This window comes from Sphaerodactylus townsendi, linkage group LG07 (assembly GCF_021028975.2).
Source record: "Sphaerodactylus townsendi isolate TG3544 linkage group LG07, MPM_Stown_v2.3, whole genome shotgun sequence".
Classification (NCBI taxonomy): Eukaryota; Metazoa; Chordata; class Lepidosauria; order Squamata; family Sphaerodactylidae; genus Sphaerodactylus; species Sphaerodactylus townsendi.
The window spans coordinates 95,667,789-95,682,213 of NC_059431.1; the positions used below are offsets into that span (position 1 = coordinate 95,667,789).

Below are 14,425 nucleotides of genomic sequence, written 5' to 3' on the forward strand. Positions count from 1 at the left end.
GAACCGAGTTTGATTCCCTGCTCTGCCGCTTGAGCTGTGGAGGCTTATCTGGGGAATAAGTCAGACAATAAGCTCTATGTGGCATTGGGGGAACGCGGCTCAGCACTGGGCAGTGCTTGTCATGGACACCATCTTTAGTAGATACACCCCTGCTTCCACCTCCACATTTATTGCTAGAGTAATAAACCCTGTAAAAAAAAAGATAGAGAGAGAGAGAGAGAGAGCGCTGAGCCTTCCTGACTGCTGGCAGAAAGGATGGGGAGGGCTGAGAAGGAGGGGAGAGGAGAATGGAAGCTGGCTGGACATTTATGCAAGTTGGAACAGCAGTCTGGTGTTAGGTGCAGCTCAGCTGGGTGTGTTTATGTAGGCATGCCCAGTTCCTCGCGCTGCCTCCTTTTCCTCTGCCAGCGTGCAGTGCTTAGCCCTACACTGCTGGCCAATCTCTAGAGCTTTTTCTAGTTCTGCCTCACTAAATTCTTTGACTCCAAGATCTGTTTCGCCCCCCCACCCACACACACACACACATACACAGTGCAGTCTATCCCCCAGCACACAGAAAGAGGAACAGAAAGACAGAACAGAACCCGGAACAGAAAGAGAGCCCAGCAGAGCCCAGAACAGAAAGAGAAAGAGGCAGATCCTTCATAGCAACAGGATCCCTGCTTGAACATAAAACCCCACTGGGGAAGCAGACAACAGCGGAACCAGGAGTAAGCGTAGAAAAGCCCTAAGTGTCCAGACTTAGCTGGGAGGAGCTACAAACACTCATGCACTAGTCTGCCAGGTCTGGTGGTGCCTATAAATACAAAATCAGGCAGTCTGAAAGATAAGGAGGTGTAAAAGATGTAAAAATAAAGCTTTAAGTAAATTGGACAAATCTTTGCAACCGTGTTGGTCCATTAGAATTTGTTTTTTTTAAAGACAGTGCCACGATAATCCATTTTAATGAGCATAAACTTACCAGAATTGTAAGATCCAAAGGCTAGGTATTATCAAACCAAAGGAGCAAACACAGTAATTTTTCAGAAATGTAAAATATGTAATTTCATAACAAAAAAATCATTTCTGGGTCGTGAGATTGTATGTATGGGATGAGGGACTATAGTGTTGTGATGTGGGTCCGCGTACCCATACCAAGTTTATAGTAGGCCCAAATAAATAATGCTTGGGCGCTGCATGCCTCTTTAGTTATATTCTTTTATTTCTTGTTTGGAAAGAGCTTAGCGGGCTGTATATAGAGCCACTGACCCTATGTCCACAAATATAGTGCCAGCAAAATGGAGCAAAACTCAAATCTCTCTGCCTTTTGACTTCTCTTAGGTGGCATGACTCTCCAGTGTACGGTTGCCTGTTCTGGATTGGGAACTTACTAGAGATCTGGGGAGGAGCCTAGAGAGGGCGGGGTTTAGGAAGGGGAGGGACCTCAGCAGGGTATAATGCCATACAGTCAAGCTGCCATTTTCTCCTAGGATTACATAAACCACTTTGCCCCAAATGGCTCGACAGTATATGAATGCCATATTGATTTTTTTAAACACAAACTTAACTTCTTTCAAACAACTTAAAGATACTTCAAAATATCACAGTGTGCATAACATGCGAAATATTACAGTGTGCATAATATGCAACTTTTGTCTTCCATGAACTGCTTTGTTCACATGTATCACCATTCAAAAAGTTTACATTCCCTCAGAGGCATATTGGGGGGAAATGGTGCCCAGAGACAAATTGTCTCTGTGCACCCCGCCCTGTGCCTGGGGGTGAGGTGAGGTGGGGCAGGACAGGGTTCCGCCCCCCACTCCCAGAGTCCCCCCAGCTCTGGCTCTGCCCATAAGGGAGGGCAGAAAGGGCTGCCAGCTGGAATCTGGAAGCCGGGGGGAGGCGGCACGGAGCTGGGGGCGGGGCGGCAACCGGGTTTCCTTGGTCCCACCCATGTTGATGATGACATGGGTGGGACTGAGGGCACCCGAAGACAACAAGGCAGCAGGACTTCCTGCTGCTTTGCCATCTTCTTGGTCATGTGGGAGGCCGATTTTGCACCCTCCACGTGACCAGATTAGTGGTACCTGGGGACAGAGGGTACCCCTCATCCCTAGGCAAATACGTCACTGCATTCACTCCTCTTGTTAAATACAATGGCTATCCCAAGAACATTACAAAATCAAAATAAATGATTCTTTGATGTGTTTTTTAGCCAGGCACACTGTAATATTGTGAAGAAGTATCTTTAGGTTGCTTAGAAGAAGTTAAGTTTGTGTTAAAAAAAAATCAATACAGTATTAATATACTGTTGACCACTTGGGGCAAAGTGGCTTATGGTACAAACTTTAGTTGCACTTAGGTCGATTCCCCATTCCCCATTAGATGCGCGCTCCTCACGGAAAATATCCCAGGGCTCTGCAGCACTCCCCACTACACCAGTGGTGACAACGCAGCCCCCCCCCCCCGATTCTGCTGCTCCTCCCACCCCTTAGCGTGCGTCATTTCGGATCTTGGTCAGAAGTGCACCTTTTTCAAAACCACGTGCCAAGTGTGGGGCAGTGGGGAAGTTCGGGGGGTGACTCTGGGTTTGGTTTCCCACCGCTGATAGTGACGTGGAGCCTTCCGTCCAATCAGGCCACGGTGGGGTGTGCGCAATGCGCGCGCAGCTTGTTTTTTTATTTTTAACACCAAAAATCGATGTTGCTCAAATAGACGTAGATTCATCGGCAAAGCTATATATTAAAATGGTGAAGCTGCACATGCTCGTGGAGACGTTGATTCAATCTTTTGAAGAAAAAAACCCCGCCCCAGCACAACGCAGCAGCCAATCAAGACAGCCCCTGAGTGGATCAGTGGGGAGTCCTGCATGGCTACTGCATGGCTGCCGTATTTATTGGACCAAGGGGGCAGAAGCTGTGGAGACCATGAAACCGTGTTCAAAAGGCCCCGAAGCAAACCAAACCAGTGCATATCGACCTCCATTTTTGAAGTGGGGAATTGATCATCATTACATTAGTATAAGATGGTAGATTTTCCCCGAGGAGACTGATCGTGGCAGCCTGAAGATCAGTAGTAATTCTGGCAGATGACCAGGCCCCACCTGGAGGGTGGCAATCCTAATTGATAGTCCAGGCCCACTCCTTTGGATCCTGTCAAAGGAAGCACCCTCTTCCTATGAATCACTTCTTCTCTCCTTGCTTATTGTCATCCCACCCTGGCCCCAAACATCTCTCTGCTTAGCAAGAGTTTCTTCCTACCGGCAGCGGTGCACTTCCACCAGGTTCCGGCACTGTCTGCACTTGACCGCACAGCACCAGCGGAACTTGCAGCTGCACCTCTCGACAACTTCCGCCTGGGCTGTGCGGAAGCCACGACCACAGCACAGCAGCTCGCAGCCATCCATGGCTGCGGAAGTCCGGTTACAGTGGCGTCCCGCGGTGCCAAAGATTCCTCTGTGCGGGTCCCACTTGCAGAAATCGGGACTGGCTGCCAAGTAGACCAGGTCATGAGTGCTGTAAGGCTTGAAGTGGGAACTCTTCGGCACCAGCAGCTTCTGGGAGCCCACACGTTTTGGATGCACTTCCGTGGCACCTTCAAATTTGTCCTTCAGGATGCTGCCAACTTCACGGAACGGGGGCATGACCTTCCAGCAGGTGCGGACCTCGCAGGAGCCAGACACCCCGTGGCACTTGCATTCTATTTCCATGTGGGACAGAATGGCCTGGAAATCAGAGAGCAAAGAATGATTCCAGTGGGTTGCCCACCCCTCTTGGACAGAAGCATGAACTGGTGTGTTAATCAAAAACCATAAATTGTCCATGGGGCAGGGAAAGGGCAAAAGGATCACCATTCCATATCATACCACTGTTAGCAGAAAGGCTTCCATTAATAATGTTATATGGGATATACGGGAGTCTTATGGCCTAAAGATATTGAGCAAGAATTTGTCAGAAAGTTGGGAACTGTAGAATCCGGACTCTACAAAGAATTTCCACAGCTGTGGTGGATTCTGCACAGCACAAATATAACGTCTTTAGGACGTTATAAAAAGATCTGTTTTGGCATTTTGTGTTCCCGCAGTGTAGGAGAACACAAGTGTTGCCAGGATCTTTTTTCCTGCCTGCTGCATTGAGCTCTTGTCAGTTTCATAGTGGCATCTGCCATTTTGTGTACTGCAGCAGATTCTCCCAAAAATTTTTTGGTGGCGAACAGTGGAACACCCAGGCCACAAGGTGGCAGCAGAAAAATGACGTCCATGTGGATGAGACCTGTGAAAACCTCTCCATCTAGACCAGGGGTAGGGAACCTGCGGCTCGAGAGCCGCATGCGGCTCTTCTGCCCTTGCACTGAGGCTCCCCGAGCCGAGCCGCCAGCTCCATCCTTGCCTGCCCTGCGGGCAGCAGGGCGTGGCGCGACCACCGCCCACGGCCGGCTGGGCCGCATCTACTGGCTTCTTCGCCTGGTCCATGGAGCTGGCAGGGCGCCGCAGCCGGCGCAGGCTGGGCCACCGGTATCCTTGCCCACCCTGCAGGCAGCAGGGCTGGACGCATCCAATTGCCCGCGGCCGGCTGGGTCGCACCGCAGGCTTCCCCTCTCACCCACCCCGTTTTAAATGTCAAAAATTATTTGCGGCTCCAAGTGTTTCTTTTCCTGTGGAAAACGGGTCCAAATGGCTCTTTGAGTGTTAAAGGTTCCCTACCCCTGATCTAGACTGTGTCATAACATGTGTGGATTGTGTTCTTTCCTAAAAGATTGAAGGAAAGCGAGTTTGGGAAGGATACAAACAACAGAAGAAGGATGAGAGCACATTGCTCCTTTCCACACAAGAAACTTACAACGTTTTCAGGCTGGAAATAAAATGTTTCCTCCATGGAGTTCTGCATCTTTCCTCCACATTTGGAAATGCTTTATTTTCAGTCTGAAAACATGTTCTCTGAAATCCTTTTACAACAATTCTTTTGTGTGAAACATTTTCTCTCGTTGAGCAATCATTTTAAAAAAATGTTCTCTTTCCTGTAGCTGTTTTCCACATCTCTGTGCTGTCACTCAGCTTCCCTTTCATCACCACTTTTCCCCCATCCCTGAGTTGATCCTTTCTCCCTTGCCTCTTTATTTGCCATCATGGCTGTTTGGGTGAATGAACAAAGCATCGATTAAAGGAAGCTACAGAGCATTGAAGCAGTGGATCCACAAAGCATCATTTACATGATGAAGCAAAAAACCCCTCATGGTGGCCATAGAGCATTTGGGAAAGGTGAGCATGGACACACATCATGATAAAGAGGGGCTGGAAAACGTCCTTAAAATGTTTCAACCAACTTGGGCAGAAAGGGCCAATGTCATGTCGAAGCTCCTTTTACAAAAACACTCCAGTTTAGGGGCAAAGTTCCCTTCCTCTCCCTCCAACAGACACCTTGCGAGGCAGGTGGGATGGAAAGAGTTCTGAGAGAACTGTGACTGGCCCAAAGTCACCCAGCAGGCTTTATGTGGAGGAGTGGGGAAACAAATCCAGTTCTCCAGATTAGAGTCTGCCATTCATGTGGAGGAGTGTGGAAGCAAACCGAGTTCTCCAGATTAGAGTCCACTGCTCTTAACCACTACATCATAGGTGTCAAACTTGCGGCCCTCCAGATGTTATGGACTACAGTTCCCATCATCCCCTGCCAGAATCATGCTGGCAGGGGATGATGGGAACTGTAGTCCATAACATCTGGAGGGCCACAAGTTTGACACCTGTGCACTACATCATGCTGGGTCTCAATGAGAAGTACCCCAACCTGAAACCCCAGAGAACTACTGCTAGTCTGAGTAGGCAATACTGACCTTGATGGACCAGGGATCTGATTCAGCACAAGGCAGCTTCATGTGTTCATTATATTGGGATGGTGGTGTGGTTCAATGGTAACAGCATCTTTGTGTCAGACAGCTTCCTACATCATTTAAGGTCCCACTGAACCATGATTTCTGAGTCGCCCCTCTGACAATAGTGAAAGCCTTTCAGAGAGACAAGAGCAGGGGATCCTGCCCATCCATTCATTTTCCCACCCTGACATCCACCTGGTAATGTCTTGACTGGTGCAGTGGGTAGACCAGAGGAAATGCTTCCTGCCAACTCTTTGCCCTGGAGAACAAACTGCAGGATGCACAAAACTCTGAGGTTCTGCAGTCAGTCACCCCATGGCAAATGGTAGACAGGTGGAAGAAAGGAGAGCCACAGTGTCCTCCCAGGCAGGGCCAATGTCACACCACTAAATGCACTGCTGATGGAGTTTGCAAATTTCTCTGTCCAAAACCAGGCTAGGGATCAATCGCTACATGAAAGCAACCCCATTGCAGGAGAGCTCTGCCTGTTAAAGAGTACTGATGGCTTCTGGTAGATAAAACAGCAGGTGAGCAAAACAGGCAGAGAAAACAGTAGGTGAGCAAAATTGCACCCACAGCAGAGGAGGAGGAAGAGACCTTATCTGTCCTCTGTCTCAATTTATATCTCTCCTGAGAGAGTAGCCATTTTTCTTTTAGGAATTGTGGTGATGTGGTGGGGGGGGGGGGAGGAATGTTAAGCATTAGCCACTAATAGAAGGAGAGAAACAATGGACAGAGAAAGGCAGGTGACAGCCTGAGCATCCTTGTGTGTTTTGTTACAGTCCCCTTCTGAGCTGGTTGGTGGGTGAAGCAGGAATAATTCTTATGATACAGAGATAATGTTGTTATGAGAGACGAGAAGGGAGTTTAGATTCAGATTGAAGGTAGTGGATCACACATTTTAATGCTCCCCTCTGCAAAAAATAAAATTAAAATCCTCTGCAACTGGAAAACTAGCTCAGCAGGAAAACGGTTGGACTATTTATCTCTCATGTGATACCTATTCGGTTGCAAGTGTCTTTTCATATAAAAGGTAAAGCACTGGATCCTTACTGATCCATGGGGGAACGTCACATCATGATGTTTACTCGGCAGAGTGTTCATTGCCTTCCCCAGTCAGCTACACTTTACCCCCAACCTCAAAAGAATGGACGGCTGAGTCACCTTTGGGCCAGCTATCTGAAACTGACTTCTGTCACAATCGAACTCAGGTCATGAGCAGAGCTTTGACTGCAGCACTGCAGCTTATCACTCTGCACCAGGGGGCTCCTAGCTTTTTAAACAGGGGAGCAATTAAAAGTTTTCTTCCCTCTGCACCCCCTACCTACAGATTGCAGTGGTACAGTCTACTCTATCACTTCAGGAATCTACCATCTGACTCTGGAGCATGGGATGCGGGTAACATAATCTGGACATGCTCAGTAAAGCTGCTGCCCTAACCATACCCTTAGCAGTATCAGGACTGGGAATCTGAAGCCTTGGGGGATGAGTGTGGAACCTGGGCGTGGGGGATGGGCATGTGGGCGCATCATCTGGAACTGCAACAGCCCTAGACATTCTGGTGCCGGAACCGGAAAATCCACTCCCTACTATCAGCAGCACCATCAAATGACAGCTGAATACTAACCACTCCCCAAAGGACACAATCCACTAGGAAATTCCCCATAGCAATGCTCTTATGCAGCCCGTTCCTTTCAGTGGGGCTTGTACCCAGGCCTCCCCTGTGCCCTATGGATGAGATTCGTTCTCAGCTCTGCCATCTGCAAAGATGCCTAAAGCCTGCTGCCTCGGAATAACTGCTTCACTCTCCATCCGTGGGGAAGGGAGTCTGCAGGCCAGTGGTAGAAGATCTGCTTTGTGTGCAGGAGAGCCCTAGGTTCAGTCCTTCAGGTTGCCAACTCCGGGTTCAGAAATTCCTGGAGGTTTGAGGGCATAGCCTGGGAAGTACAGGATTTGGGAAGGAGGACTTCAGTCAGTTATAACTCTCTTCAAAGCCACCATTTTCTCCAGGTGAGTTGATATGTGTAGACTGGAGATCAGTTGTAATTCTGGGAATTCTCCAGGTTGCACCTGGAGTTTGGCAAGCCTACAGGCTGGCATCTCCAGTTGAAACATCTCAGGTACAGGTTTTATCTTCTTGAGACTCTGGAGAACCACTGGCAGTCAGAGTAGCAGACAGTGCTACCAAGCAACAATTATTTGCATGTAATAAAGTCCTCATTTCCCTAGGGAGAACCCTGTCATGTGTGAATCACCTGTGGGCTACATGACCCAATGCTCTGACTCAGTCTAAAGAGTCTTATGGCAGGGATATGGGAAATGAAAGGGAAGAATTGATAACTTGTGGGAGGGGAAAGGCAGGGAGAGTGGAGGGGGAAACCCTGAAGATGCCTTTGCGCTGCGCATTCTGCTATTTTTGTGTGTGAAGAAAATAAAAGTTGGGGCTAAAGAACTGGAAAATGTGGGGAATCCCAGAAGTCAAAGTGGGGTCACTTCCAAAGAGGGGGAAATGGTCAAGCAATTGAAAATCGAATGTGAATAAAATGTACGCTTGACACCTGAAGAAACCAACTGTGAATGAAAGGCATTCATATGTTCAGTTTGCTCCAAGCCAGCCAGCGAATTTTTCAAAGCTGCTTTCATCTTCTGTGAAGAACCCTCTGCTCCAAAACTGCCCCTAGCCTTCTTACCTTTCTCCCAGCTTCGTTATTGTGCAAATTCATGAGCACCCGGCTAAAGGAGGCTCCACGGCTCCGCTCTGGGGTGTCCACAAAGGCCTGGGAGAAGGCGATGCCGTAGGACAGGTTGTCGGAGCAGCCTGACCACTGGAACCCTGCGGGAGGAAGCCCAGAAGCAGAGCTGTGTGAATGCCATGCTTAAAGAAAACACCGCCAGCATTCTACAACAAAGCCAAATCCAGTGAAGGAATGGTAGGTTTTCCCTTCTCTTCTGCTCCCTGCCTCCATTTCCTGTCTTCAAATGTCTTGTGTTCTTTGTCCTTCAGAGGGAAAACATGCAGGTATCTGATGGCAGCAGAGGAAGAAATGGGGGAAAACCTGCTAGCTACATGAATATCCTCTAGTAGGGGTGGGCATTTGAATAATCCAGTAAGAGCTACCCTTGAAAAATACCTTGGGCCTTTCCCCACTTACCTTAAGCCCCACGCTACTTGAGGAGAGTAGCGTGGGGTCCCCTGGCACTCCCCACGACAGGGGCGGCGACAGCGCAGCCGCCCCGACGCTGCCGCTGTCACACCCCCTCAGCGCGGGGCATCCCAGGCGCTCTTCTTACGGGCGCCTTTTGATGACCCCACACAGAGCGCGGGTCGTGGGGACGCCCAGGCGCACGGCATAGGGGGGTGGAAGGGAGTGGGGAAAGGCCCCTTGTCAGTATTGGGGAGGGGATTATCTTGAGGAAAAGGTGGTATTAAAGAGGAGTTGAATAAGTGGATCCCAAAAAATGCTGAATTATTTTGGCTCTTTTCAGGCCGCATTGGCTTGTCACCTTTAAAAAAAAACTTTCCGCTCTCTTCTGTCACCTGTCACCTCAGCCTGGCCAGGTCCAGCGTTAAGCTGCACGTCCTGCCTGCAAACTCCATGTGGAGGGGTGCAGTCCAACACTAGACTTGGCCTGGTCGGGTTAAGCTTTAAACTGCAAGCTTCGAGTGGATCCGTCCCCAAAGCTCTACCTCTGGTGGAATATCGGCGTTTTTCGGGTTTTTCGAAAATGTCCAGGTCTGTTAAACCCGAAGCCAAAAAATACAGATTTTTTTTTGCGCACTCCTATCTTCTGGGCTATTTTTACCTCAGATTAAAGGTACTTAGCCTGCTATATAGCAACAGGAATGGGCCTTTGGGCACAAGCCAAAGTCTTCTTGGTCATTGGCTCATAATCCATGGCTTGTGACTGACCTTAGTTATCTGGGTGAATCAGGACCCACCTGGGAATGTGTTTGTTTCCCAAAAGCAGATCAAGTTTATTTAAACTGTAATGTTTCAATGGGTTGCTTAATGTTTTTGAATTATCTGTAAATTAGTAGAGTTGCCAACCCAGTTCTGGCAACCAGTGGGAGGCTTAGGGGGTGTTTGTGTGTGAATGGGCTCTGAGCCAACATTACAATGTCACTTCCAGTAAGAAACTGATGGTGACATCATTGTGCCAATGCATTGCTCTAGGACAGGGGTGTCCAACTCTAGTGCTTCAGATGTTCATGGACTACAATTCCCATCAGCCATTGCCATCAGCAGGGGCTGATGGGAATTGTAATCCATGAACATCTGAAGCACTAGAGTTGGACACCTCTGCCTAGGATAAGTCTGAAGTGCTTTGAGTGAGTCCCTTTGAAGAAAAAAACAGCACAAAAATATAATGAATTTATGCTTTCCCTCACAAGGCCAATAGCAGCTCCAATGGAATTTCTGAGATCAGGAAAATGGCACGAGGGAAGGGGTTATTCTCTAACCCACCTACATACCCACTGTGAAACCCCTCCCTGTACACACACACTTGAGCATTGTGAAAACACAGGGAAATTTCCCCTCTCATACTGTATACTGTACACTAGAAACTGTTCCCTCAGTTTTTTCTGCCTGTCATATTGCCCTGGCTCTCCTCCTCAGTACAGGCTGGCTAGTTCTCTCTAATTTTATTCTGGGATACCTTCAGGGCTGATTCCTCTGATCTTGCGGTCACATCCACACTTTTCCAGCTCACCCCGGCTGCAGGCCCGAGTCACAGCAAAAGCAAGCCCCGCTGAGGAGACAGCGTGGACAAAGGCGGACTCTCGTGTGCCTGCAGGAAAACAGGGAGTTATAAAAACGGTTCCTGGCCACCGTGGTGTAGGGGCTTGGACTAGGCTCTGGTTGACTCAGGTTTCAATCCCCACTTTGCCATGGTAACTTAGTGGGCGACCTTGGGCTTCTCAGTCCAATCTACCTCACAGGGTTGTTGTAAAATGGAAAAAACAAGAAATGATAATTTGCTCATCGTTTATAATGAAATCACCTCCAGATGGGGGCTGCGATTCAGCTAGATCTCTAACTGCTCTCCAGACTATAGGGATCTATTCCCCTGGAGGAAATGGCAGCTTCAGGTAATATAACAAAATCAAAATAGCAGTTATAATATAAATAACCAACAACCAAAATGAAATTCTATACCTAGGCCACAATCTCTGTTCAAAGACTCATGAATGCCAATTATAGGCATATACTTTTTATTGTAACATCCTATCTATAACCATCAGGTTCGCAACAAAAGCAACTCTTTACACATGAGTAGGCCAAAAATAGTTCCATGGTTTAACCCGTCTCCCACTTCATCAGTTTGTGAAGTCTTCCTTGCGTGTAACTAATAGCCATCTTTTATATACCTATGCTAAATAATCATATGCTCTCTATGTTAATTGTGATTCCCATATCTGCTATGAAGGCGCTCTATCCGACGCGAAGCTAAGATACGGGGAATAGGCTTAAGATACAGTGGAATTCCATCCCTATTGATCTCCTTCTGTCCCTAAACTCTGCCCTCCCCAAGTACTGCCTCTAAGTCTCCAAGATCTTGCCAAGCTGCAGTTCAAGTCTCCACTAGGAAGTGGGATGCATTATAAACAAAGCAAAAAAATACATAAATTCTATTATCCAGGCCTGATCAAGATGTGGAATCCCTGACAGAACTATGGGCGTTTCCCACTCAGCATGATCCCCCCATGCCGCGCGCTGCTTTCCCCACTCAGCATGACCCCCCCCATGCCGCGCGGCATCCCTGGTGCGCACCCGGGATGGCGCCCTTTACAAGAGCGCCAGGGATGCCGTGTGCTGAGGGGGTGCGACAGCGTCAGGGCGGCTGCGCTGTCGCCGCCCCTCTCGTGGGGAGTGCCGGGGGACCCCGCGCTACTCTCCTCAAGTAGCGCGGGGCTTAAGGTAAGTGAGGAAAGGCCCTATGAATGGCCACCCTTGAGTCTTATTCTGGGGTCACTGGAGCAAGGGGTAGCTTTATCCCTCTCCCCCCAGTGATGCCCCTTCAACGCTTTTCCTAAAAGTGCATGATTATCTTTGTAACACCACACGTCTCCCAGCAGTAAGAAATGCCAGGGGTAGCGCTGTCCACATTGACTCACAGTGGAGGAGAGAAGTCCTCTTTAGTCATTACATTTTTGATGCACCTGCTTTGCATACTATGAGAATGCAGTCTGCACAGTCCTCTTAGTATGTGTTATCACTATTTTGTGTGACTAAGCCAAGGGACAAATCTTCCCTGCTTTGATATGCACGACCGGAAACTCTTGATTTATTATGTCTATGTGTCTGTGCAAGTTGAAGCTTAAAAATTTCTGTTGTCCTATTTACACAAAATGGTGACTGTACATACTACGAAGAATGTGAGCAGAACATTCTCCTGTTATGCAATGTGGGAATGCTAAAAACATGAGTGAACGGGGGTACAAAGTAATGGAGTCTTGTGGTATTTTGCTACATTTGCTTTATTTGCAAATGTACAAGCTGGGGACTCACACCATTCAAATCTTTTGCCGGAACAGCCCCAGTCCCTGTAGGCCAAGCCCATTGATCAGACAGCACCTCATAGCACTGTTCATTTCTGTAAGGAAATAGGAAAGTGCTGCGCTGGCTAGGAAAAAAACAGCTTTGCTCCTCCAAGTAGGGTTGCCAAACTCCAGGAGGTAGCTAGAGATCTCCAGGTAGCAGAGATCAGTTCTCCTAGAGAAAATGGCCACTTTGGACTCTGTGGCATTATACCCCTCTGAGGTAACTCCTCAGGCTCCACCTCCAAAATCTCCAGATATTTCCGAACCCAGAGTTAGCAACCCTGCGCTCAACATAGTGTGGCCCCTTAATCACTTATGGGGATTTTGTAGGGTAGGGAGATACATGCATGAATACATATGTATGTTTGTATCTCCCCACCCTATAGAGTACAAGATGTGTTGTATTCTGATGTACTGGACATATGGAGTATTTTGTTTATCATATGGAGTATTTTGTTTGTGCTTTATGAAAGGAAATTATCCCCCCTTCCTCCCGGCCATTTCATCCATTCCCTGAGCCACTGAATACACTGAGACAGCTGGACAAGTTTAAGGGACTGTAGCTTAGTGGCAGAAGATTTGCTTTGCATGCAGAGAGTCACAAGTTCAGTCCCAGCATCTCCATTTCAAAGGATTAGCCAAGAAGGTAATGTGAAAGATTTGTCTGCTGTGTGTGGCCAGACTGTGTATTGGCCTGATTCAGTATTGGTATTATTATCAGTAACAACAACAACAACAGCATCTTCAAATTGACAAAATCAACATCTGTCAGATTAAAAAAGCAATCCTGCTTAGCTCGGCACAAATACTATGTCAATGCATTAAAAAGTCCTAGGCCTCTGGGTGAGGCTTGAATTGTAATGAAACGCAATAACCAGCTAAAGAACTAGCCGCTGTTATACTAAACAGAATTAACTAATAATTCAATTTACGTGCCACCCTTCTTCTTACAGGCTCAAGGCGGCTTCCAACATATAAAACTTCAAAACAAATGCTAAATACATTAAATACAATTACGTAAATACATTAAAGCATAAATGAAATCTTAAAATAAGCTAAAAATTCAGAAATTAAGTCCCAAATCAGTAAACCCAGAACAATAAAAGATGGGGAGAAGGAGGCCTTAAATAGAAAGTCATATGAGGCAGTTTCACAAGTATGTATTAAGAAATTCAAAAGACGGGCAGACAGGATGCAAATAAAGGGTGAACTTAAATCGTTTGCTATGTACTCCGAACCCCTTACTTCTCTAGCCTTTCTGTGAGGCTCTTTGGGAGAGATGCTGAAGTTTGTCAGCAGATTGAAGAAGAGAGAAGGAAACTTCTTCTTCTGCCCACTTGCTGAGGTCCACAAGTTCAAGAGAGACTTTTAACTCAGGACTTCAACCAGAGATTAACAAGCCCACAGCCCACTATCTTAACAGCTAGACCACACCAGCATAGTGAACATAGGTATGAAGTCCTATTACCAGACATCTGAAACTATGAAGTTCTGCTGTGACATTTGGGCTCTACACTAAATTAGGGTTGTGGTTGAAGTATGAAGCTGCACTGAATTTACAAGTGTTGAGTTTTCTCCCTTATTCCCCATGTCTGACCTTGCAGAATGACTTTCCCAAAAACCGGCAGTCCTTGCAAGGTTGAGCAGTTCCAGCGGCGGTTGCGGAATTGATGCTGGCACTCCTCGAGGGCCAGTTCGGCAGCACGCTTCACTATGTCCATGACTTCCACCTGGCGGTGGCACATTCTCACCTGCTCCTCCGCCAAGCCCTCCCTTTGTAGGACTTTCTCGCGAGAGGCCCAGGGGAGTCTCCACCTGTAGCCCTCGGTGAGGTGGCTGCTGGGCTGATGATTCTGTGCAAAAGTGAGCAGCAAAGGGGGCCGAGGCCAGAGAGTTTTGGAGAAAGAAGCCCTGATCTGAAGGGCCCAAGCTAGCCTGATCTTGTCAAATCAGAAGCTAAGCAGGGTTGACCCCAGTTGTTACTTGGATGGGAGACCACCAAGGAAATCCAGAGTTGCTACACAGAAGCAGGCAATG

General features: G+C 47.8%; 1 protein-coding gene across 1 annotated transcript; it reads right to left on the reverse strand.

Moving 5' to 3' along the window:
• Positions 1-2,981: 2,981 nt before the first annotated feature.
• On the reverse strand, positions 2,982-14,154 carry LOC125436506 (protein Wnt-4-like). Its single transcript, XM_048503566.1, has 4 exons — positions 13,986-14,154; positions 10,504-10,635; positions 8,535-8,677; positions 2,982-3,703 (listed from the first exon to the last, which is right to left on the reverse strand). Exons 1-4 carry the CDS (start codon positions 14,131-14,133, stop codon positions 3,236-3,238), a joined length of 891 nt encoding a protein of 296 aa, XP_048359523.1. The 5' UTR covers positions 14,134-14,154; the 3' UTR covers positions 2,982-3,235.
• Between the last annotated feature and the right edge of the window lie 271 nt (positions 14,155-14,425).

Coding starts and splice junctions, on each gene's coding strand:
- LOC125436506 (XM_048503566.1), bottom strand. CDS start 14,133: ATGTGCCACCGCCAGGTGGAAGTCATGGACATAGTGAAGCGTGCTGCC. Junction 10,636..13,985: donor TGGGAAAGTCATTCTGCAAG/GTCAGACATGGG, acceptor GTTTTCCTGCAG/GCACACGAGAGTCCGCCTTT. Junction 3,704..8,534: donor ATAACGAAGCTGGGAGAAAG/GTAAGAAGGCTA, acceptor TCTGATTTCCAG/GCCATTCTGTCCCACATGGA.